General features: G+C 49.0%; 2 protein-coding genes across 2 annotated transcripts; both read right to left on the reverse strand.

Moving 5' to 3' along the window:
- Window positions 1–617: 617 nt before the first annotated feature.
- On the reverse strand, window positions 618–1,154 carry HOO65_010385 (Life-span regulatory factor; the record flags this gene model as incomplete). The annotated part of the gene is made up of 1 exon (XM_070999702.1): window positions 618–1,154. The coding sequence occupies one exon, from the start codon at window positions 1,152–1,154 to the stop codon at window positions 618–620; it is 537 nt and encodes a 178-aa protein (XP_070862207.1).
- An 18,805-nt stretch (window positions 1,155–19,959) lies between these two features.
- HOO65_010386 (Exportin-1) lies at window positions 19,960–23,352 on the reverse strand (the record flags this gene model as incomplete). The annotated part of the gene is made up of 6 exons (XM_071005342.1): window positions 19,960–20,200; window positions 20,286–20,703; window positions 20,761–20,908; window positions 20,972–22,441; window positions 22,524–23,245; window positions 23,313–23,352. The coding sequence occupies 6 exons, from the start codon at window positions 23,350–23,352 to the stop codon at window positions 19,960–19,962; spliced, it is 3,039 nt and encodes a 1,012-aa protein (XP_070862208.1).
- Between the last annotated feature and the right edge of the window lie 1,587 nt (window positions 23,353–24,939).

Consider the following 24,939-nt stretch of genomic DNA (forward strand, 5'->3'; position numbering starts at 1 on the left):
CCCCCTGTGAAAAGCCCGCAGAACACTGGCGGAGAGAGCGGGTGGAACGCATCCGCACAGTGAGCTTGGAGGGCCGCTTCAGGACCATCCACCGAGGACAGTCGCTTGAAGAACCCACAACAGCGACAGAAGAGAATAAAAAGCAAATTTTGTATGTGTGCAGTGATTTTGGAAGATAGATGGAAAGATATGCGTGGGAAACAGGGAAACAAGAAGTGTATGGGTGGAAAGAAAAAGCGCTGGTGATGCCGTTTTTGGTGTACAGTGTATTGTGGAAGAGAAGAGAAGAGATCAAAGAAAAAGTGAGAAGAGTGTGAATTGATGAAAGCGTGTGGAAAAAAAGGCAGAGATTTTGTTGATTATAATCGGGTAGGAACAGGATTCAAAGCCAGATTGCGTGGCATAGAGTGTCTAGAAGGTTGAATAAAAGACAAAGAGCAAAACAGTAAAAAGAAGCAAAGTTGCAGAAAGGCGATTGCAAGGTCGTTAAGCGTAGCAGTGTGTGTGGTGTGGGTTGTTTGGTGAGGCGAAGCGAAGCGCACCGAGGTGGGGAGCAGCCTCATCTCCGCGAAGGTCTGGTCCAACCGGCACAAAGACGGTCTTCACAAGTACCGACTTTAGTACGAGCGGCGGCGGTTCGAACGGACATGCTCGAACTGCTTTGCGTAGTCTTGCAGCTCGCGGCGGGCCTTTTCAGAAACGAGCAGGTTGTCACGTCTGGAGACTGTCGCAGAAGACTCCATAGAGGACAGGCTGCAGTGCGAGCTGGATGGTGTCAACGAGCGCATGGAGGCGTTGCTACTGCGGTTGCGAGTGTAGTTGGAAGTGTTCTGGTAGCTGTTGCTGCGCTGCCACGATGGGGCGGTGGTGGGCGAAGAGGCCGACGACGAGTATGGCGAGGATGACGAGCGGGCGTACACCTGCGGCTTGCTGAAGTCGAAGGCAGGCGACAGGTAGAACTTGGCATTGGTAGACTGGCGGTTCCATGACGAGCTCATGTCGGATGCAGGCGACGCTGGGTATGAGTGGGTGCCAGAGGGCTTCTCAAAGTCGGCCAAACGGCAAGACTCGGAGCAGTAGGCAGCACCTTCAGTCTGCTTGTCGCAGCTGAGGCAGAAGGGGTGTGTCCACAGATCAAAGGACTCGAATTCCATTGTGTGAAGATTGTATGTGTGAATGGGTTTGGGCGGACAGAGTCGAGTCAACGACGAGATTGGTGTTGGTAATAGTAGTAGTAGTTGTTGATGGTTTTCAAACTTGGGGGGCTTCGATGGATATTTGGCAGATGCAAAGAAAGTAAGAGATCGAGGTGGGAGGTGAAAGCAAGAAGATTAGATCCAGAGTAGATGGCCAAGGCAAAAGCAGCAGAAGAAGATTGGTGAGAGAGCGACTGTTGAAAGGTATAAGAAGTCAAAGCAATAAGAAAAGAAGAAGAAGAAGAAGTAGAAGAAGTAGAAGTAGAAGTAGAAGTAGAAGTAGAAGAGGAGTGATGATGGTCAGGAGCAAGAGAAGTCAAGAGAAGTTGAAGAAGTGGGAGGAAGCCATAAATATGTAGTTTTTTTTTTACTGCCTTGTATCTCCTATAGCTGTTTTCAATACAAAAGATACTTTCAAGCCGCCAAGAATGTAATGGCGCAGTTCAGGGTGTGTGTGTAGGTGTACATAGCACACGGGGGGGGGGGCGTGCTGTCCTAGGGAGTGCGGGTTAGGTTGAGCCCCACATTAAGCTCTCCACCCAACCCTCAGCAATTGAAAGGCTCCTTTCCATGGGAAGGGATATAAAATAAAATAGAATAAAAATCTGTAGCTGCGACCAACTGCTTTATTCCATTTATCCTAGCTTTCGACGACTTCTATTTAAGTGTCTTTTATCGTTTGGGTCGTTCTTGACTGACCGTCCGTCTAGGGGCAGCACCCTTGTCGCTGCCCTGGCCTTTCTTTGTATTCTCCTAGCCAAAGTGAGCAGTGTGAGAGTGAAGTGAGGACGCACGCAAAGTACAAGCGACTTGACTTGCTCTGTCTGGCCTGGCCTGGCCTGGTTTGGCTTTTCTCTTTCTATTTAATCTACAAAGTGCTAATATTTAAGCTACCGGGTGGGAAAGAAGGAAAACAAAATGAGAGAGAAAAAGAGACGTACCTCTTTGTCCATAGGGATCAGACATCCTCTTTGTTCAACATCCCCCTGCCCCCAATGTCAGCGAAATCAGCACTAGGCACTGCCCTAAAAAACACCCGGCGCTCTTTCATTTTTTTTTTGCTTTCATTGTGCTTAATTATGCTGTTTATGTTCATGCACTCTAACGGCACAAACGTCCATTAAGCCATCGATCACCCAATGCTAGTGCTAACTGACACAATGGAACAAGGCCTGAAGGCAAATGTGGTGGATATCTGCAGTGGATGTAGTAAATATTGTGAATATTGTGAATATGGCGCAAACTTGTGCACATATCGAGTCAAGTTTCCAGGCGTGAATTGGCTCCTTGACGCTGGTTGCTGGCCTGGGCAAGCAGCGCCTTGTATAACCAACGAGCAGCAACTACAGAACCAACTGGCGGGCAGGGTGGGATATGACGCCAGAAACGTAGGCAATGCGCGGTGTAATGTGCCTGGCCTGGCTTGTGCAGTCTCGTCACATATCCTGTCCTTTCATCGCCTCCCCTTCCACTATTTGCAGCCCATGTGTCTGTCTCCCTTCACAATCGCCACTACGCAACGCTGCTCATCAATCACGCCTCCCACCTCGCAGTCTACCTTCGGTCTTCCCATCCTCAGTCCCATGCATCCGCTCATTTACTGTCTCGATTACCCGCAGCACACGACAACGCACCGAAGCCGCCCGTCAAGCCGAAAGAAACCGACGCAGCCCTTTTTTTCTTTCTCCCTCTGTGCCTTGCTCTCTGGCTTTCTCTCTTGCTCTTTTGTTTCGCCCCGTCGTCTCCCGCCTATTGGCTCTGCCGCCAGCATTCTTACATGCTTCTTCCAGCAGGTTCTAGTCAGAGTTTTCATGTTCACATTCCTAGCTAGCACCTCCTAGAGACAACCGAGAAAATACCCATGAGCAACCACGGCTGGCTGCTTTTATTTCTGCGAATCGTTTTGTTGCCTTGGCTTGTTCATTTGGGGGTGCCAGGGCGAGCTAGGGCCATGGAATAAGACGGCCCCAAGAGTCCAGACACCCTCGCTCGCTGGCTCTATGGGACACCAACATCATGCCATCAACAACTCCATGGCTTAGCATATACAATCAAATATCCAGCCATGGGAGATGTGCTGTCTGGTCTCATTAGACATCCTAGTTGAGATTGAGACCCCTATCCCCGAGAAAAAGCAAGAAAGAAAAAGAAGCCCATCTAAAAGTGCAACAGTAAATGCAATGGCTGCACATGTTGGACGTCCTGTCCTGATTTGATCGTGAATTATCGCAAAGCTTGTCAGGGTTCCCAGTCCCTCAAGCATCAAGAATACCCAGCCACTTGCCCTCTCCCTCGTTTTCTAGCTCTCCCTTCCAGGCCCAGAAATACCGGAGCGACTGCTGACCGACAGTTTCGTATATGTGAGCGTCAATCGCATCGTGAGCTTCTTTCATTTATCGTTATTTACGTATTTGCTTTCTGCTCGTCCGGCCGGTTTCATGTCAACCTTAGGCCCTAGACCTAGAGCCTTGGCCTTGGCTTTGGCTTTGGCATAGAGCACAACAGCCCTGCTTTTGTGCAGCCCAAGGGTCCGCGAACAAAGACGAAAGACTGAGTGTGTGTATGTGTAATGGTAATGGCAAAGTGCCTAAAGTAATACAAACAAATGATGCTCTCTTAGTTGTGCACTGCATTCGCGGCGATTATTTTCTCTTACTAAGCCTGCTGCAAGCAAGAGGAGCAAGACGACCTAGTCTCCTCCCCAACACGCCTAGACCAGTCACCAGTCCAGTCAGTGTCTCTCGTAAGAGTCTAAGAAAAACCTTTTTGATGCGGTAGTCGAGGAGACTATTTTGACGTAGAGGGAAGAGAGCGGCCAAGACCAGTAGTAATCAACGTGCCGGCACACAGAGAGCATGGAAAACTTTTCACGCAGAATTTCTTTTTCTCTTCGTTATGTTGTGCTGGGCAGGCGAGAACCAGTCATTATCGTCTCCTTCGTCTCCTTCTTTCCTCGTCCCCTCCTCTCCTCTCCTCTCTTCTCGTCCCCTCCTCCCTTCTACTTGCTTCTCTCTCCTCCTCTCTCCAAAGAACCCGAGTAATAATACTACGGACACAATTAAATCGAAGCAGAAAATAGCAAGCAAGGTTGCACACAAACTCGCGTAGCGGCCTCGTTTCAAACGAAAGAAAAAAAAAAGTTCTCTTTGATGCTATGTCGGCATAGATGAGATTGGCCGTGTTCAAGCACATGGCGAATGCTTCCTGATAGTGTGTCAGACGAAGAGAGCAGTGCGATGTGTATCATGCGAGCGCTCTGTAAGCAGGGCGGGCTTGCTCTCTCTGCCGCTTGATGTGTGCCTTGCCGTCTCTCTCTTTACGGCCATTGTGCACACCCTCTTCTCTCTATCCACATTATCTCACCTAAGTCAACCGCTGCGTCAAATGTTGCATGCCGAAACGGTGGAGAGCAGCAGCCGGAATATCAATGCCGATTTTATGTGAGTACGTATACACACGGACAGCATGGACGTGTGGAGGGGACTTGGGCTCTACAGTCAAGTCTCAGCACACACGCTTCAAAGTCAAACCTCGAGCCCTGAGTCTCCCTTCGCTATCTCTCGCTGTGTACATCCAGCGCCGCACAGAAATTCCCCGCCTAAATATTGCTAATAAATATCTGCTTCGGGACACCCAGCTTCTCAGTTTCCAGCATATCACAGCACAACAGGCTTGGGCAGGTCTTAGTTTTGGTGCCCATGTCTTGCTTTTGCTTCTGAACCCTACAAGACTTGGTGCTCTGATGCCTATACAGGGGGGGGGAGGCGGCGAGCAAGAATGAGCGAGGAGAGAAGGACTACCCACGCAAACCCAACTGCATGGCATTGTATCACTGACCACTAAGCTAACCAACAACAGCGGAGCATCCACTTCCCCGGAACAACGGTATGCATTGAACTCGAACTCCTCAGAGCCTGTGTGTATACTTCTGGTCCTGTTTCACGGCATCAAAGCATCATGGCTTTCCTTCTTTTGATCATTCCATCTCCTGAGTGCCGCAGGAGCAGTAGCAGTAGCAGTAGCAGTGGCGGTAGTAACGGCTAATACCTTCTTTTCCATCAATGCTCCAACTGAGATGATAGTAGAGCCAGGGTGCTCCGGAGCCCAGGACCAAAAAAAGAAGGAGAAATAATGAAAAATAACAATAAAAAAGGCACCAAGTCCCTGCCTAATATACCAATGTCCCAAAGTCCGCATCGTCCATAACGTACCGTATAGCAAAGGGGGCCTGCTTCGCAGGGTAGCAAGCAGCACAAAAAAGCCCATCGAGAGGTCGGTTGTGGGAGGAAGTTGGGAAGCCCTGAGAGGACTCTGTGGTCCAGCATGGTGGCAACGTCTGCCCTTACTAAACGGACTAGGGTTCTTTTTGTTTTTGGACTCACATAAAAGTATTTCCATAGGGTTCTTCACTCTAACTGGGGGGGTTGTTTGTTTTGTTGCTAGCGTCCAGGAAGCACTAAGCTGTGGTATAAGCTATAATGCTAGCAGCGTATAGCACCTCGCATACGCTAGTCTATTATAGACCTTTTGTTTTGGCCGTAGCTACGTTCCATAGCCTTGGAGAATTACTATATGCATTGTGCATGCCGTTTCGTCTATTATCCTGTTGTTGGTTTGCTGGTACGTATAAAAGTGTACGCGCACGCGGCGCATGATCCAAATGTATGGATACATACGGCACTGGTAGCAGCTGTATTCCAGCATCAGTGGTCGTTCGATTGTCTCTGAGTTGCTCTACTTTAGGTTGCTTCACAACCATGAGCCGCCAAACTGCACGGCGGCCCTTCATTTCGCGTTGTCTTATGCAGGCAGGCTTTATCTTTACTGCCAGGGGCCTGAGAGACGGGGAGGGAGGGGGCTAGGTCAAGAGCAAAGAAAACTAACGAGCCAGACCAGGTCCGGACCAAGTTCAGCCCTTTTCAACAAAGCCCCGCCTCTTTGTTTTTCTTTTGCTTGTTTGTGCCTGTGCTTGGTTATCCATGGAGGCTTCCCTTCCATTAGGACAGGAGACATGGAGGTTTTGTATCTTGGACTCGCAGCAAAAAATAGTAGCTAGCTGAGCTGGGGCTTAGCATCTCCCATTGCTGTCTAGAAAGAGGTTGTAATAAAATAATAAAAACAAATGTTTCGTAAACATACCAGTCAGGCCTACATAAAACTTCTCGCGGTTGAAAAGCCGTGTTAATGCTAGCGGAGCAGCTTGGATCGACAACGGTGACCTTGCACGGGGCGGCGGGTTAATAGAAGATGGCGAAAGCTGTGTATATTTTCTTTTGCCCTAGTGGGCAACGGCAGATCAACAAATCAAGACGGCGAACGAGGAACATGATACTGAAGCAAGTGGCACCATAAAGGCGCGTTGATACACACGATGATACATTTAGTTTGACGTTCACAATGTGCGGCCCTCACTAGCACGGTCTAGCCTCGGTGCGTGTCCTTCCCTTTCTCACAGCCCTGACAGACAACAAGCCAATTGTCTCTCCCGTTAAATGACACCGCTTCCCTGACTTTCTCTGGTCCTTTTCGCCGTGTCTCGCCATGTAGTATAAGCGTGTGCATTGGAGCTGTGATTGGTGATTATAGGCATGAGGGAGGTTGTTTTGTCTAGCGCCAGGGAAAAAAAAGCTCTCTACCCTTCTTGCTTTAGTGCAATAAGAAAGTGTACAAAAAAGAAAAAAAGGAAAAAAAAAACTTCTATATGCGTCAGCTTTGCGCAGTAATTGTATGGCTAGCTTAGTCCATGCAGGAGAAGTGCAACATAGCATCCAGTACAGTGCCGCTTGCTGTGCCCGCTTTGTGCTGGTGTTCTTGTTTCTGTCTGGTCTTATTTTCCCTTCTAGGCCCTCGTAGTATTTCGCACCTGGTAGCTCTGCGTCCTCCTTAGACGGCCAGGAAGACGGCCAGACGCAGGCGGACCCGGGTCGATTTTTCTTGTTCCATCTCTGTCTCCGTTTTTCTTTTTTCTCTCTCCTCTCGTCGACTTGTTTGACCGGGAGACGGAGGGAACCCTGGTCACAAAAACGCGGGGGGGGGGGGGAGTGAGGGGTCGTCACATTGTGCGTGATGCTTGCTATTGCTCGGCTCACCTGGTGCCATCACATTACGCCTAAACAGCTTGCACCACCTCTATCACCGGCGTTACATGTGTATGTGCATGTGTACGAAAGATGCTGTGTATCATGTGCACATGTAACCCCCCCCCTTCCGTTATTCTTTTCTTCCCCCTCTTCCTATGTCGCTACGAGAGAGGGGGGAGACTAACAATGCCTGTACCGATGTGATTCCGTGCTTATCCAATCCAATGATGGGCGGGGAGGCTGACGTCCACGTCGTGATGTCAATCCAGAGTAGCAGAGGGGAGAGCGAGCGTGCGAGACAATGGCAATTGTGCATTGCATTGCAAGTGACGAAAATAACCTGGCTTGCGGTGTGATGTGCTTAGCGTGGTCTTTATTCCAAGCTGAAGCCAGCCGCCGCCTAAACAATGCCCATGGCCCCCCAGATCGGGAAAACAAGCAAAACTAAAATGGCTGAATTTCAATGGATGGGTGACGAATGGGTATTGATAAATGGATAAACGGGTGAATGAATGGATGAATGGATGAATGCCAATGCGCAATGTCGCATACATGGCGCGGTTGGCTTTTCCCCAACGTGATTTGGCTTGTAAGTTAAGCTTCCCGCGTGGGGGAGGCGAGATGCGATGAGAAGAAACACATCGAATGGCATCATGCAAGTGAGTATTCGCATGTTTTGATAAGGCTCGGTTGATTGGGGTCTGGCCCAGTCTAGTTTCCCTGCTGCCCATACATACTGTACGTTTGTTGTTTATTATCTATATGGACTGTCTGTCGATATATTGGAGAACTTGTCGCACCACACAACTGCAGCAGTGGCACTATCTCAGCTCATCAAGATGCATGAAGCCAGGGTGGAGTGAGAGTGGGAAGAGAAGTTGCTTGCTTGGCCTTGTAGCCTTTGTAGACCTGTGTGGGCTGGTCCTGCTGCATCCGCCCGTCTTTATGATAGCACGTTGGGCGCCCTGCTTTTATTTGGGGATTGGGGATCTTTTTTCTTTTTTCTTTATTCCCTTCTTCGTCCTCCGTTGTTGTAGTCAAGGTAGCACTACGTCAACTAGGGCGGGGGGGGGGGGGGGGGGGGAGACACAGGACAGGACAGGACAAAGGCAAGAAGCCGCCTGGGCTCTTGGCTCCTTTTTCTAGCCTTGGTTTCGTCTCGCCTGAAGCAGCAGATATGTGATGCAATGACTGGAGGTTTGGCCGAGGAGGAAAGGGGAGCCAGGGGAGAGAGAAGAAGATAACAGTACACCGGCTTTCCCCCATACCCTCTGACTCTCTTACTCCAACGGTGTTTGAGAAGCACGGCTGGGCGATAAGCAGATATGGAAGTACGCACTTGGGGGTCTAGTATTAGACAGAAAGAAGTTGAGGAGCAGATGTGCGTACCCTTGTACCCATGAATTTTGGCTATCGTTGGCCAGCAAAGGAGAGAAAAAGGCACCAGATGTTGATTCCGAGGTGAGCTGCTAAGCTAGCTATCCCGGTCGCAAAGGTCAACTGACAAGCGCTAGAGTGACGATAGAAAAGGATAAAAAAGTACTTGGCTCTAGTACATCTGTACGCACATTAGTAAGACCTACTACGTATCCTTTCTTACTCATACAAGTGCTCACATCAAGCACAGGACACCCGGATAAAAGTACCTCGCTCCATTGCATGCCTACTATGTTACCTGCATACGTAAAGGCTCTTTCTTCCCCTCTTCTGCGGAGGCACCACCAACAAGCTTTAGTCCATGTTTCATGAGCAGGGGAGGAAACAGCCAGACAGCCAAAAATGCAACGAGGCTTTGGTTTTTGACAGTCTAATTTACAAGGAGAAAGAGGAGAAGAGAGAACCTTTGAGCTAGGAGGACGGCCCAGTCCCATGGTGTAGCTTGATACGATAGAAGTGCAAAAGTACTCTCAAGTATTCAAGTGCATCAGCAGCCGGGTTGTCTGTGCGGGTCGAGTCTGACGTTTAGGGAAGCTGGAAACCGCCTGTACATACCCTTGATGATTTTCTCTTGTCTCCTTTGATATCAAAACTCTTCAGGCACTGCACGCCAAGAGTGCACATGAATTTTTGACAAGTGCTCTCAAGATGCAGAAAAAGCAAACAGGAGTAAGTCTTTGATTTCGGCCCTGTCCTGGGAGAATTGACTGTACAATCAAGACCTGTCTTACTCTCTTCCCCTCTTCCCTTCTCTCGCGCCTTCCTACTTTCTCGCCCGTTGCAGAGCATAGCCATAGCATAGCACGACTTCAACCACGATCCACAAGCAACAAGCCACTGCATTTTTAGGTCGGTAAGACGGTTAAAGCAAGCGGGCGAGAGCCCCCTCTTCTCGCTCTTCTCCCCACTCTCCCCTCCTCTATTGGGCGTTTCACGATGATGTAGCGTAGCGTAGTGCAAAAGACCGGGTAGCACTCGCTTGTTTGCTAGGTGCAGTGTATATGAATGATTGCGTGCTTCTCCTTTGTTTTCTTTTCTTTCCAAGGAGGCCAGGCTCTTGTCTAACTTGACTGTAGCAAAGCAGACGAGCAAAGAACAAGACGAACTGTGGAGAACAGGCGCACGGGAACTACTGTTTTTTTGGGGTCTAGGACAGAGAGAAGAGGAGAGAAGCAAAGAGAGGAGAAGAAAAGAGAGGAGAGGGAAAAGAAAACAAGACACATAGATAGCAAGGCTGATAGACGAGTCGAGAAATGCTGTTGTCGGCTAGCAAGCCAGACTTGTTTGCTTGCTTTGTGTAGTGCACTCCTCCTCTGTTTCCCCTCCCTCCATTCCCTGCAAGGTCCAGCCTGAGGACTGAAACATCTGGGCTGTGTTGGGCTCGTTCGGTCGCCATCCTTTGCCTGCTTTTTTCGCGGCTCATGTTGCGCCTATGCTCTGCTCTGATTCTACGGCCTGCCCTGTCTTGCACTAGTCTGCCTCCATTCTCCAATGTCTCCACGCCTTGTTGCACATCACCATCATAGAGCTAATTGGCGTAGGCTTGTTGCTAGCATTGCACAAGGCAGCATTCCTTGCTTTGATTGGGTTGGGGTAGACTAGGTTTGGGCTGTTTTGTTCCTGGGGCTGGCTTTCTGACAATGCAATTGAAGAAAGGGGGAGCCAGTCAGAATCTAGCGGGAAGGGAAATAAAGAAGCTTGAAACGACAAGCTTAGCTTTGTAAAAATTTGGACCGCACTGTACAGGCTGACACGGACATGCTCCCGGAAAACTCGAAGCCGGCTAGGTGGATGCAGAAAGAGCGTTTCATTCCGCGGAAAGAGACTGACAGGAAGACTAAAGGCGAGAACTAGAATCAAGAGTCAGAATATGTAATCGCTTACATTGACACGGGGGCTAGTTCGCAATATCCGTCCTGTCGAGGAGAGCGAAGAAGCTACTAATTGCTGCCACTATACCTGCTCGCCTATATCCCTCCCCGAATCCTAGGATATCTTTTCTCTCTTCAATGGGCAGGGCCGATCCATGAAGTTCGAGCTGTCAACGCAGGTTTTAGGCCGTGCGTGCGTCCCACCCCACAACCGAGGCGACCTGCTTTTTCATTATTGCGATTATTTTTTGGATAAATTTTTGCCATTAGCAGGAGAGATAGAGGAAAAGAGGAAAAGAGGCGAGAGATAGAGAGATAGAGAGATAGAGATAGATAACAGCACGGTGATGGGGGGGGGGGGGGGGGGCAGGAGAATAGAGAGAAAGAGATGAAAAGAACGGACAAGAGCGGAAATCTCTTCCTCGCGTCTCACCCCACATGGGAAAGGGGGGGAGGGGATGGACATGGGAAGAGGCTAGATAGGGCAATTGCAAAAGATTGTCTGCTCTTTTTTAAACGAGGAGCAGAGAACCTATGCAACTGATAGCGAAACCAGCGAATCACATAGGGAAGGTACTTACGCACCATGCGATGAAGCAAGCTGAGTATTGGGTCCAAGGGCTTTGGTTGCTAGGCGGAGCCCAGGAGCAAACGCTGGTTGGCTGTCTTGCTCTTGGACCCTTATGCTCTTTCCGTTCTCGTCCTGGCTGGCGTGTAGATCGATCACACAGGTACTTGAGTTTGAGCGTCTGCAAAGGTGGCCTTCTCCGTCTATACGGGCGTGCATGGGCAGGGGGTACAATATTCAGCCACCAAGCTCAGCACATGGCGTCTTTATTGGCTCGACAGATATGAGCCACGAAAAACAGGTAACTATATGTATCTTGTCTCGACAAAAAGTGCCTAGAGCCAGAAGAGTCGAGGACCTGTGTATTCCTATTCCGTATATTCAGCCCCATTACTGCTATATGCGTCTGTAAATAAAAATAAGAAATATGAAAATAAAAACATAGAGACCCCGTGGATTGCTCTGACTTACACGGCCTGAAACAGACACTGGCCTTATCTTAGTCTCATTTCTTTTCTTATTGCTAGTCTCTATCCTCGCCTTAGCAAGCCCATGATGACGTCGAAGGACGGGGCTGCTAAGTCTAGGCATTTCTCCAGCTGCCTTTGCAGCCAAATTCGCACGCACTTCTTGTTCCCGCCGACTCGAATTAAGCGTCTGTTATTTTATGTCTCATACGATGTTGGAGCTAGGCACGCTGATACTAAGAACTAACACTGTTTCCCGTTTTCCCTATTTGTTGTCTGGGTCTCTAGCTCTATCTACCTGCTGTTATATTTGCCGTGATGAGTGTGAACGCCTGTAAAGGTGACATGTTCTTACAAATCTCTGCTATATTTAGTGCGCCTCTGGCAGCTGACTGATCCCTCTATGTATCTAGCGTCCTCTCGTGATCTTCTCACGCTGCCTCTGCGTCCGCTCCTTTGCCTTGCACCAACGTTTCTCCTCACGGCGGTGCTCTTAGCCCTTTGCTGAAGCAACCAAGTGAGACATCGTGGTGCCATGGCAAGGGCGAAGCACCGCACTAGCTGCCCCATTCTACATGCACCATCAGCAGTTTACTGGCGTCATTCATCACCCCCATCCCCGAAACTATCACGTAACCCGGTTGCTGTTTATTTCTACGAATACAACAGCGAGTTCACGCGGGGAAAAGTGGCGCATAGCCATTGCTATTGCAAGAGTGTGATCGTTCCTGATAACATGCTTTCTTTTTGTTGGCACGTGTGTGTGGTGTGTGCTGTGCTAATTTCTAGTGTTATGGGGAGGGGCGAGCAGAGTAAGACGAAGAGGGAGCGAAGGACGGGAGGGGGACGGGAGGGGAGAATAGCAATTACTATCACATACAACAAGAGCCCGCCCTTGTCTTGGTTACTTAGATAGGACTTATTTGCGACGCTGAAGAGGTCGCCTATAACCTCTGTAGGTTGCCATCTCCAATATTTGTGTTTCTACCCGTGTGATGAGGCCCTTCCTTGCGCACACCCTAGCGGTGATTGGCTGCTGTGGCGGGCGTTGCTGCGGCTATGTCCAATGTCCAAGTGTGCAGAATGTAACTAACTCGAAGCGACCTTTGTCTGGTGGCTGTTGTTCTTTTTCTTGGGGTTGTCTTGTCGTTCTCTACTGCCACCAGCAGGGCGGTCATGCATGCAAAGACTACCTAGTTGAGAGGGAAGATAGCGGGCGGGATACTTTGCCTAGTAACGACGAGGGGGGGGGCGGGGGGCAGATAAGAGGTACAAATGCGCTGCCGGCGGGCCACTAACTTCGATATTGACGTCGATATCGGCTGTTAATTTTGTCGAGTACGAGACACTATGATGGTATCGGAAAAGATCTGGAGATGAAGTAGACGCCCGTGATGTGATCACACATGCAGTCAAAGTTATGATGATGGTAATAGTAGAGTGGCAATGGTGGGTGTATGCTAGCTGAGGTACGCTATCAGCTGCACTTCTCGGTTGACACCTATCAGTCAAAACCGACTATTTCGGACCACGGTTTGCTGTTCTTGGTTGCCCAGTCAGTCAGACTACTAGCTCAATATCTTCTCTCTTCTCCATCATACGCTCCGCTCCGACTTGTGCATGCCCGTCCACCTGAAGCTGAACCATTGATCTGATTGTTGGTGTGGACAAATCAGGCCTCTCTTGTGCAAATTCGCACAGGGTCTTGTAAATCTGCAGGGCTCTTGCCACGTTCTATCCTTTGTAGTCTTTGTCTAGGCCTTTTAGCGCCTAAATTCCCCTGCCATTAGCACCTCTTTTAGACTTCAATGGGGGTCTGGCAGCCTCTGTAGGGCCTGTCCTGCAGGCAATAGGCTAGTTTCACTGACAACGATCGTCTGAGCTTACAGGCTTGAGCTACAAGGACCCTCCCCTATATCTCCGGGTATTCAAATCCAGGGGTTCTCTAAAATTCCGCACTCACGAACAGGACGAACAAGCAGCGCTCGCTTTGCCGCGTTTCTTTTCCTCCCCTAGTGAAAGCACGAGAAGGACGAAGAGCGAAAAGCGAAGAGCGAAGGCAAAGCCCGGACATAGAGAAAAAGGAAGGGGGAAGGGGAAGGAGACAACAAAGATCTGTGCCCTCCCAGGATCCTCTCTGTCTAGTGCCTCCAAAGCCCATACATACAATACAACCTGCTGTGCCTGTAGAATGCTGGCAGTCTCTGGCATTCAACCAAGAGAGAGAGAGAGAGAGAGAGAGAGACAAAGAGAGACAGAGCCAAGGCCAGAGAAAGAGACTTGGCCGAGAAAGGCTGCATGAACAAGCAAGGAACAAGGGACATATAGAACCCCGTTCTTCTTCATGTGCTTTTGCTTTGCCTTTTCTTGCAGCAAAAAGGAGGAAATGAACCTGTACAAACAATGCTATCACCCTCCTTTCTGCGCTGGAGTTTCCCAGTCCTTTACTGGCTGACTCATGGACCCATGGACCCATGGACCCGTGGCTTCTTAACTTGGCTTTCGTGGTTCCCGGTCTGGCAACGGCCAGCAGCAATGCGAAGCAGAACGAGGCATACAGAAGACGCCACGAAGTCCAAGAAGTCCTCAAGTCCATGCTTCCACGCTCAGCGCCCATGAGTGTTTCCAAAGACCTTTGCTTCGCTTTGGCCCCAGCCCTTTTCATTTTTTTCTTAATATTCCCACACTGAGCTGGTTTGCATTTCTTCATTATTCTTTGTTCCAAGGTGGACAGACCAAGTCAGTGCTTCTCCTGCCCAGTTAAACAAGGCCTCTTTTCTGTGCCGCTTTATTCTCATCCGTCCATTGTAGGCTTTTGCACTGGTACATTTCGATCTCTAATCCTATTTGTGTTATTCTGATATACACCAATCTGCTAGGTCTATCCTCGGCATAGAGATGACAAATTGTTGGTAGAATGAACAGAACCCCCTTAGCTGCTTGAAAAGACCCCAGCCATCCTAAGTGGTACGGAGACTACAGAAAGCTAGTGGCTAGAGGACTTATATTTCTTAAACGGGCTACCCCGGCCGCTCTAGCCGATCCGAGCTGGATGTATTGTGTATGGCCAGCCCGCATGCAGGTCTAAGCTTTCTCTCACATTTTTTTTCTCCCTGCCTTGATACCCTGAGTGAATGAGAAATGCAGCAAGTTGAAGATAGGCATCCAGCGTAAAATCGCAAAGATCAAGCGCTTGGCTTTCTTATGTTTACTTCATATGCCCTTTACTATAGTTCCAACCACAAGCCCGCCTCCTCCTTCGGGAAAGACCTTTTTTTTCCCTGCCATCTCGAATTGCAGAGGCTTATGTCTTTGTTATCACTAGCTCCGCTCTGTCGCTCTGCGGCCCTTCCGCCCCCTCGCCCGTGTGGCCCAGTCTTTGCTCTGTCATGAGCTCTAGTGATCTACGCCATGCATACGCCGTCTCCAATAGCACATGCATACACTCTATACAAGAGAGAGAAAAGTGAGGCAAAATCACTCGGTACTAGGCACGAACCAACATCACCGCCCGCGCCGGGGCTTTTCCTTTTTTTTCTTTTTCCTCCTTTTTCGAGGAGGAAGAAAAGCACGTGTAACGGCCGGGCCGGCTTAAACCCATATCTTGATTTGGAGAGCAAGAGCAAGAGCAAACAGTGGTTATCGGAGCGAAGACCGAGACTACAGTCTGCTGTATCATTTTGCGAATAGAGTGGCTACATAGTAAGCCGATGATTATAGCGGAGCAAGAGACACATAAAGAAGATTTGGCTTCTTAGCATTGCATGCTTACATTGCTATTGTAACACAAAGACTTGCTTATTTAAATCCATAACGCTCTTGTTAGAAGAGAGCTGAAAAAAAAGGAATCCCTTGCCTTGCAAACTAACGGCATTGGGCTGGGAAAGTATTGGTATATGTATGTATGTATGTTCTATTTAACGTCTACCTACAGTTATTTCACCGTAATACGACGGCCTTCCGGCCGGGAGCACCTCCCGGGCGGTCCGCAGTGACAGGAACGCATAGACTTCAACCTTCTCCTATGACTTTTTAGGGTCCAGCAATATAGCCAGGAGGGTCTCTGTATAGCGCGGCCCGAGGGCGTACCTGTCGGGATCTAGGATTGGTTACCTGATATTTTTGGTTGGTGGAGGCCCCGTGTAAAAACTAGTCTAAAAGGCCCCCGGCTGTCGGCACGGGGGGTAGGCCCCGGCGGAGTACAGTGGTTTTGTCCTTCCATGCGTGGCTGCTGCAACACCTTCGGTTTTCCCATTTTTCACATCCCCCTTTCCCCACCGACAAAAACCCCAGACAAACCCTAAACCCAGAAGTGGAAACGACTCCCAACTTCCCCACAACCATTCGATCCTCTGAAAAATCTGCTATGTGTCCTGAAGCCATGAAGATCATGGAGGCAAGACAGCAGATTCCAGTGCAGTCTGGGAATCCCGTCAAGCGACGAGAAAGTCAACCATACTGTGTGAGCATCCGAGGGCTCATGGTCTATCCTTCCACCGCCCTGGTGGCCGCTGCCTCATGCGGTGTGGATGTGACCAAAGGCAGCCCCCTTTCTAGTGACCTGCCACAGTCACCAGTCTGTCCGAGGACAGAGGAGCGCGAGAAAAAAAACAAAACATAAGAAAAAGGTGTGGACTGTGTGAACTCTCAAATACTCAGTCCTGAGCGTGAAGGTGAACTCCTTGAGTTGGAGTGGTGTTGTGGCGATGAGGAGTTGGCGATCGCGAAAGTTGTCGTGAAAAAGGGGGCGAGTCGACGACGAGATTGTTCCTCAAAGTTGGGCAAGAGCGGCCTCAAGGCTCCACAGCTCATTGTCTGAATCCATGACAGAGTCAAAGAAAAAGAAAAGAATGAAAGACGCTTATCAGTGTCATAGGCGTCGTCCTCTAGCAGCCCGGAAGAAGGGTATGTATGTATGTTTTATTTAACGTCTACCTACAGCTATTTCACCATAATACGACGGCAAAAGTAAGGACTCCTCCGGACAGGCTTGAACTGTCAACCTCCTGCCCGGAAGAAGGGGAGGCGCCAGACCTCAAAGGTACCCCCCCGAGGGTTGTAAGAGGGAGAGTTGTATGTATGTATGTATGTACTATTTAGCGTCTACCTACCAGTTTTCCCGGTAATACGACGGCATGTTCTGGACGGAAGGGGAGTTGGAAGATGTCGTCTTCCGACCCCTCCTCCGGGCAGTCAGCAGTTGCAGGTACTCGTCCTCTTCGAAATACTCCTCTGACTTTTGAGGGTCCAGCCTTGTGGCCAGGAGATGGAGAGGGAGAGTTGAAGTATTGGTATATGAATGAGATATCATCAAAAAAGTATCGCGATATATGGGAGAGCTCAGAACCGGAGTCGAACCGATGACTTTAAGAACTGCAGTCTCACACGCTACCACTGCGTCACCTGAGCTACCATATGAAGGATTGGTCATTTTGGCTTTATGTCCATATAAATAGGGTGAGTTGTGGACGTTCGCGTCGTTTTTTGCGGAACAGTAGATAGACATGAAGCAATGCATTACCAATAACAATAGTTCGCATCGTTTTACAAGTGTTATGGGCTCTAGGCTATTTGGTCCTGGAGGCAAACGAACGGGCGGACGAACAAGAGAAGCTGGGGCGCCAAGGAAAACCCCCGGAACGCCATATTAGACTGATTGGAGAACGGAGGACTGGACTGGTAACGGAGACTTCGATGAGTACCGGGACTTCTTCGATTATGAGTGTTCACGTAGGCGCAGTCATTGAAACCAACCAAAAAGCAACGCCACTGGTTCGTGAGGGGCGCTGTGAAGCTTATGGGTCTATTGAGGGAGTCTGGGGTTTGCAAAGAAGCCGCTGAAAGATGTTGAGGCGAAAGTACACTTCTGGTATGCTACATCGTAGCTTCAAGCCTCTACAACAGATATCAGAAGCGTAGCCTATACTTACCCGTAATCTTTCTTCCGTCGAGTAGATACAACTAGATAAAGAAAGGGGATAGTGGATAAGGGTAGAAAAGGGAGTGTTGAGGACAGAAAGATAAAAGATTTGAAAAGAGGTGTCGAGAGGAACTCTAGGACGGGATTTTGGACGCCCTTTTTCTGAACAGTCGGCGATAAAATGAGACTGTAGCAGTCGCTTTGCTAAGAAGAGGGCTAAACTAGACGTCTGTCTTAGGAAGCGCTTGTCGGTAGCTCTTCCCGTGTATTGCGAAACGTCAAAAAATGCATATGCGGCACTAAAGGTGTCCCTACATTCGGCTTTCCAGAGGGTGAGAGGAGGGGGGAGCAAGGCGCTGACACATGCTAGGAGATAGGCCCATACTTTATGGGCCATTATACAAACTAGTTGTAAAGAGGTCGTGCAAGCTGCTGGATAGTGGACCATCTGCCAGAGATTAATCAAGTTCAGGACACCTCGATTGGTGGAACGCCTAGGAGACTCGCTCGTGTGCTATGAGTCCCAGGGCACATGGGCGTGAGAGGAAGTAAGTTAGCAAAAGTCCAGGGGAGGCGGCGTGCCAGATGTCAGGAGCAGGTCATGATACTAGCCTCGCAGGAGCGCGGAGATGGGGGAGAGATCAGTTGCATCTCGACTATCAGAAATGGCGGAAAGGAAGAGACTACTGTTTACAGGGAATTGGTGTCCCCCCTTGCTGTCTTCTAATACAAAGGGCTTACCGGGGCCAAGATTGTAAACAGGATCCATGACCGATACCTACCCATATCAACAGACTTAAGCTAGTAGTCTTTTCCGCATAGAGAAGCTTGGGTACACTATGACCTCAAGTTTAGCTACTGCTCCAGCAACTAGGGCGAATAGACCACCATTTAGGGGAGGGGGAGACAATACCCTAAAGAACGGCTCGCCGCTGGCTAGATACTCGCTCAAGAATCATGCAAGATGCCGCAAGTGTTCAGTGCGGATTATATATGCAAAACTGATGCCTCATTAGTAGAATGATATTTGCGTTAGGGGCACTATATGCTGTAGCTACATAGTGTTGTTGTTGTTGTTGTTGTAACAGAGTACTCATCCCTGAGAGTTGATCTTATGGCTATGAAGTTGCGATGTCATGAATATTTAATTAAGCTTCTAGGGAGTGGAGGATTGTTTTGTTAGTTCCTCTGCGGCCGCCTTTAACTTTACGTGATGGTATCATATAACAAGGGACCGTGATAGACAGCGTCTGGGTCTTCCTCAACAGAACTAGAGAGGGTACCTATTACTCCGACTTAAAGTTTATGTACTCGACCCTCGATCTTGTAGATGATAGGGTGGAACTGGTCTGGCTGAAGTATATTCCAGAGAACGGCCTTGAGATAGCATTAAAAAGGCTGCCATGAGAGCGTATCCTGATTCAAATGACTTGACACCGCATAAAACTAACAGGCTCCAGAAGATAGCCCATCGTAGCCGGGTTAAGGGTGTCCATGCATCTTCTCAACGCAAAGCTACACAACAAACACTTGATAGTAATGTAGAGCAAGACCTTCTGGTTGAGTCTGGCAAGAGCTCCTAGTAAGCCAGACTTGTTGTACTAGGCATATCATGTCTATCATGAGCTATGGGTGCTGTCTGGCGGTTCAAGGCTCAACACATCAACCAAGCTACCATCACTACATGTGTTCTGTTCCTACCTAAAGGTAGCGTCAAGTAGATACATATGCATGTATTTATTGTGCTGCACTTAAGAGATACTAGAAATGAATGCTGCAAGCTGTCTCTTAGCAGCTCATTTATTTCCTACCTTTGCCTTAAACTCTTTTTGCCTTCTTTCTGCACCTCACTAGCCCACCCAACTTCACTTCAATCTCACCTCACTAAAAGAACGATAAGAAGATTTGGAAAAGAAAAAAAACAGGAACATCGAAAAAGCATAAAGCAAACGTGAAACATGGAAAGAAAAGAGAGGTACCCAAAAAACACAGCAAGACAGAAATACTAAATCCATTTCAGAACTTTGTCTGCCATTACATTAAAAAGGGACCCAAGCAACAAGAGACAAAGAGGTCTTTCTTTGCGCAGGTATTGTTTTTGGTTTGTTCGTTTTCGTTGTATCCCTCTGGAAATATCCCCACCTCTAATGATTGTCGTTGTGTACACGAGCTTTTTTCGTATGTAGTATAGCCGTCACCAAATTGCCAATCTGATTTGACCTGCTCGCTCATTCATACAGCTCCCATGGGTCAAAGTCATCGCCCCTCATACGAGGCTTGACATACTTGCTTGAACCTGAGCCTGAGTCCGTGCCATCAGCAGTGTTTGCATCAAGCCTAGGCTCCAGATATGGCCCGGATTTAGGCCCTGCCTCAGGCATACTAAAAGAAGCATATTCAGCACGAAACTCTTGGTCCAGTCAAATATCTTCCTCGTCGGCAATCTCTGATGGCTTCAGTAGACCGCCAACCTTGGTCCGGCGTTCGTAGTCAGCCGCCTTAGACTCCCGATCCTGTTGCTCCTTCTCAAATGCAAATAGCTCGGCATTGTCACTAGCAAACTCTTTGAGCGAGATCAAAAAGTCACGTAGGCTTAGACGGAATCGGTCGTACTGGGTGTTGAAGGTGAACAGCCCCTCAACAAACGACTGGATTTGCGCACTACAAAAGAAATTATTAGCATGTTGGCTACTTTTCGAAAACTCGAGTCGTGCAAAATCGACCATGCCCATATTCATCGACTTACGGCTGAAGGTTGGGGAAAGCACCGCGGAGAAGGTTGGCAATGAAGTTTGACAAGAACTCCTGGTTTCCAGTGCCCTGAGGAGCTTGCTCAGGGTTGTAGATAGGGCCTTGAATCTTGGGCGAAGTGCCATCTGCGGGGTGGACAAAGTAGATCATGCGCATTAGGATCATAGACTGGGTCTTGAAGCCAGCCTTATGATCCGTGTCGGTAACAACGAAGAACACATCCTGGAGAATGGAAATGAAGAACTGCTGGAAGAAGAGATTCGACGTCTGCACATCCGTCTCAGCAATGTTGTTAATCAGCTCTAGACACATGTTAAGGCCGGCCGCCTCTACATCGCGGTTGTCGTGCTTGAAGGCCCATGAACAAGAGTCGATGACAAACTTGAACTGACGGTTATCAAGCTTGAGAAGAGCTGTACCATCAAGCGGGTTAGCACATGCCTTGAAAAATATTAATCTTTCTTACTTACCAGGGAAGCACTTCAAATTGATAGCACGCAAAAGGTTGAAGAACTCAACGCGGTGCTCGGGAAACTCGGAAAAGTCTTTGTTGATCATGTCTAGCGTACACTCGAAAACATTTTGCATAATGATGGGGATTTGGTCTTCCATGAGGCTCTGTATAATTAGTTAGTATGGATTCGGAATAACTATCCCTATAGGGAGTGCATATACACTTACGCCGAGTTTAGTAATGATTACAGACATTGACTTGAGAACCTCAGCGTCACGGGCACCGGGGACATTGGTGTTGTAATCGGTTAGTACGGCCTCCAGAAGAGGGGGAACCATCTGCTGACGAACAGCATTGAGGTCTTCAGCTTTCTCGACGTACGTCTCGATCAGCTTGAGGATCTCTTTCTTGATAGTGCGCAGACCGCGCACCTTGGGCATCTTGGTTGCAATTTCGCCTTCCTTGGCTACGGCATCAGAAATCAGGCTGCTGGTGGCACGGTACATCTGCAGCATGTCGCTGTAAATGCGGCCAATCTGAGGATAGAAGTAAGTGCCAATGGAGCTACAGGCCGAGACATTGGTCTTCATGATGTTTCCGATAATCTTGATGGTTTCCGAGTCCTGGAGGATGCCGGGGTTAATGTTCGCCTGCTTGATAATTTCATCCCAAGCGACGTTGGGCAAAGCCATCAGATCCGCTAGCAGGTGCTCCTGGGAGTTCTTGTTGCCCTGTGCAGCAACCATATAACCGCAGGCTTCGTAGAACGTGTGGATCTGCTGGGGAGTCAGGTCACAAGTGATGTTGTTCATGTTGCGTACGATTTCCTGAATGAATGGCTCCTGCTCGCTAGGCTGAAGAGCAACAAAGTGACGACGGCATTGTTTCGCAATCTTAATGAAGGTATCACAAGCCATGTCCTGAACACCTTCATGGGACTCGTGCATGAACTCAAAGAGCTTGTTGACGACAGTCTTGAGGAACTTCCAGTGGGCCTTGAGGAACCGGGGGTACTGGCCGACAATGTACATAATGTTACTGGCGACAACAGCCTTGTTGTCCTTTCCACGCTTCATCTCAGTAAGGCCAAGGAGGTCCTTGATGACTGTCACTAGGAATCGCTTCTCTGTCTCTTCGTTCATGGCAAGGGAAATAGATCCAATAGCCCAGCAAAGCACGTTGCAATTGTGCCACGACCATTCACTACCGTCAACCTGCTTGGAAAGCTTCTCGGTCATGATGTTTTCCGTATCAACGACATCTAGATGCGTAAGATACACAAGGCACTCGCGGATAGTCTTATAAAGCTGGACGGTGTCCGACTCCTTGACAAACTCGCGGACAATCTCGCCCTCATCGTTTTCAACAATCAGAACCTCCTCCGGACGAACCATCTTCTCAATCATGACAACACGGAGGTTGCACATGACTTCGGTATACTTGTGCTTACGCAATGGGTAGTCGGCAAGGAGGCTAGGGTTGGGAGCACCTCCGCTAGAGACTCCGCCAGACAGAGCAAGCATGGGGTTGAGGTCGGCAACGGGCAAAGCCTGCATCTCATCGTATAGCTCCTGCACTAGCTTCAGCCAGTAGTCCAAGCAGATCTTGAACAGTTCGCGGTCGTCGATCTGAGATATCCGGATGAGGTAGAAGTGGCCGTGGGTAAGGAAGTCGCGGTTCGGCAATTTTTCAATGAGCTATGGGTGAGATGGCAGGACGCAATGAATTAGCAAGATGATGGCTATGAGTTACACCAAAAGGTTGTGCAAGGGGGCTTACATTTAAGTGCATGCTGAAGAAGTTGCACAAGAAGAGCGCCAGGTTTTGAATGAACTCCTGGTCTTTGGAGTTACTCTGGGGATAGGTGGTGCGTAGGTCTAGGTTGAGGGGGATAAGGTCGGCAATGGTTGTCAAGACCTCGGTGAACATCTTGACCAGCTGCTCATCATAGTTACTAGGTGAGCCAACGCCAGAAGTTTGAAGGCCGCCAATCTCGGTAAGGACCTGGAGGGTGATGTTGCGAAACTCAGGAACACTCAGAAAACGGGTGCGGAGGGTATCAATAAGAGGGGTTTCAAAGATGTATCCAAGGGGGATCCAATTGCAAAAGCGCAGAAGAGTCTCGAGGGTAGCCTTGACCAGGCTTACGGAGTTGGCGGTATTCAAAATCTCTTGGCAAAGTTGGAAGATCTGGGAGAACTCGGCGCACATGGTGGTCTTTAGGTTGCGGGTCTTGGCGGAGGTCATCTGGTCGGCAGAGTAGTCGAAGACTTCTTCGGAAAGCAGACGCAGAATGATCATGTTGTTCTCGCACACTGACAGGCTCTTGTGGCAAGCTTGTATGATTTCGTTGATGAAGGTAGGCCAGTTATGAGGCCATTCCTGCTTGAGAATAGACACTAGGACCAGGTTGAGTTTGTTGATGAGTGTCTTGCTATTCTTAAGCTCCTCCTCTGAGCTTGAGCACTTGAGGATAAACTCGACGATGAAGTTGCGAATACCTAAAGAGGCGGGGTTCAAGGTTAGTGGACAGACCGGGCAGGGGTGCGGAAAGAAACTTCATCATACCCAGGCACTGTTCCCGAGGAAGAACCTTCCAGCGCGTCATGATAACATTATCAAGGACTTGAAGACCGATATCTAGAGGGGGGGGGATACAATTGTTAGTTATCTGCCAAGATAGAGATTTTGTTTGATGCCTGGTTCATGAGACTGGCGAGTAGCAAAGAGTGTCGATAGAATGGAAGAGGCTGACTTGGACGACAGCGGCGGTGATGGTGGATTGAAATGAGGTTGGGACAAGGTGCGAACAATTAAAAGGGTCGCGTACATTTGGTCTGGGGGTAGGTAGCTTCAGAGAGAATCTGATCGACGAGGAGCCAAGCATCCGGGTCTTCTTTGAACTGGTGATGAAAAAAAAGACATGTTAGTAGGAAAGAAGCGAGGATGGGAGTATTGGTGATCGAGGCGCAAAGCGGTATAGGGTGGCAGAGGGAGAGGACGAACCTGGTTCAAGGCATCTTGAGCTTGCTTTTGCTGCAGTTGGGAAATAATAAGCACTTGTTAGTATAAATTCAGACATGGGAGCTCTTCAATGAACAGAAAGAAGAGATCATACCTGGGGGCCTCGACCTTCAAAGAAGGCTTGAGCCAGCGCGTCTAGCTCTGGTACGGTGAGGGTCATTTCTCCAGGTGAGCGAGAGGAGAAGCGATGATGTTATTATTGGTGAGTAGTAGTATTTTAGGAAGAAGACGCTTTGCCTGAGACGCACGGCTGGCAGAAAAGGAAGAGAAGATGGAGAAAAAAGAGAGGCAGAAAAAAAAATAGAGGGTTGTTGTTGATTTTGGGTGGAGGAGGAGAAGAAAACTAGCACGGGCGGGGTTTTGAAAACCACTGATAAAAATCCCAGTAGAGCGACTACTGTAGGAGAGCGACTAGGTGGCGGCACAAGGGTGGTGGGTTTGGCGCTGTAGAAATGGGAGGAAGAAGAGAAGGGGCGAAAGAGAGGAGAATGGGTTTCTTCCTCCTAGCTAGCAGCTATGCCTAGGTTGCGTTGTATGTAGCTTTGTGGGCTGTAGGCTCTGTTGTAGGCCGTACTGCAGGTTGTCGACCAGGATTTGCTTGCTTCAACCACTTTGGGTGAGTTGACGCGACAACGACGATGTCAACGTAGAAAGAGGATAGGATGGTGTTATTAAGCAGCAGCCGGTTAACGTGACGTGCTGGATAATGGAAAGGGAAAAGAAGCGAAATGAAACGAAACGAGAAACGGGAAACGGGAAATAAGAGCGATAAGTGAGAAACTGGTTTCACTGCAGATTCTGGTCTTGATTTCTAAACGGGTTTGTTGGCTGGTTGCTCAGTGGGGAGGAGTAGAAATGGGCGGGGAGGAGGGGGAGGAAAGGGATTTATTATGTACTGGCAGGGGGTTGCTCCCTAGCCTAATTTTTTATCCTTCTACCGGTGCTAGATGTAATAAGTTGCAGCTTCTTCTACAGCAAGTTGCTAGGCGCAACAACGCCAAAGCCCATAGCCCAAAACTGCATCTAGTCTTCTGACTGGCCGCTTCGACTGGCCTCCTTCTCCATCCATTGATGCGCCATGTCGGCCTTGTATAGACTGATCAATCCTTTTTTACTTGCCAGCACAGATAAGCCCCCGCCTCAATAAGGTAACACCACCAGCAACAACAAC

The sequence above is a fragment of the Ceratocystis lukuohia genome (assembly GCF_044167205.1).
Source record: "Ceratocystis lukuohia strain C4212 chromosome Unknown Supercontig1_pilon, whole genome shotgun sequence".
Taxonomy (NCBI): domain Eukaryota; kingdom Fungi; phylum Ascomycota; class Sordariomycetes; order Microascales; family Ceratocystidaceae; genus Ceratocystis; species Ceratocystis lukuohia.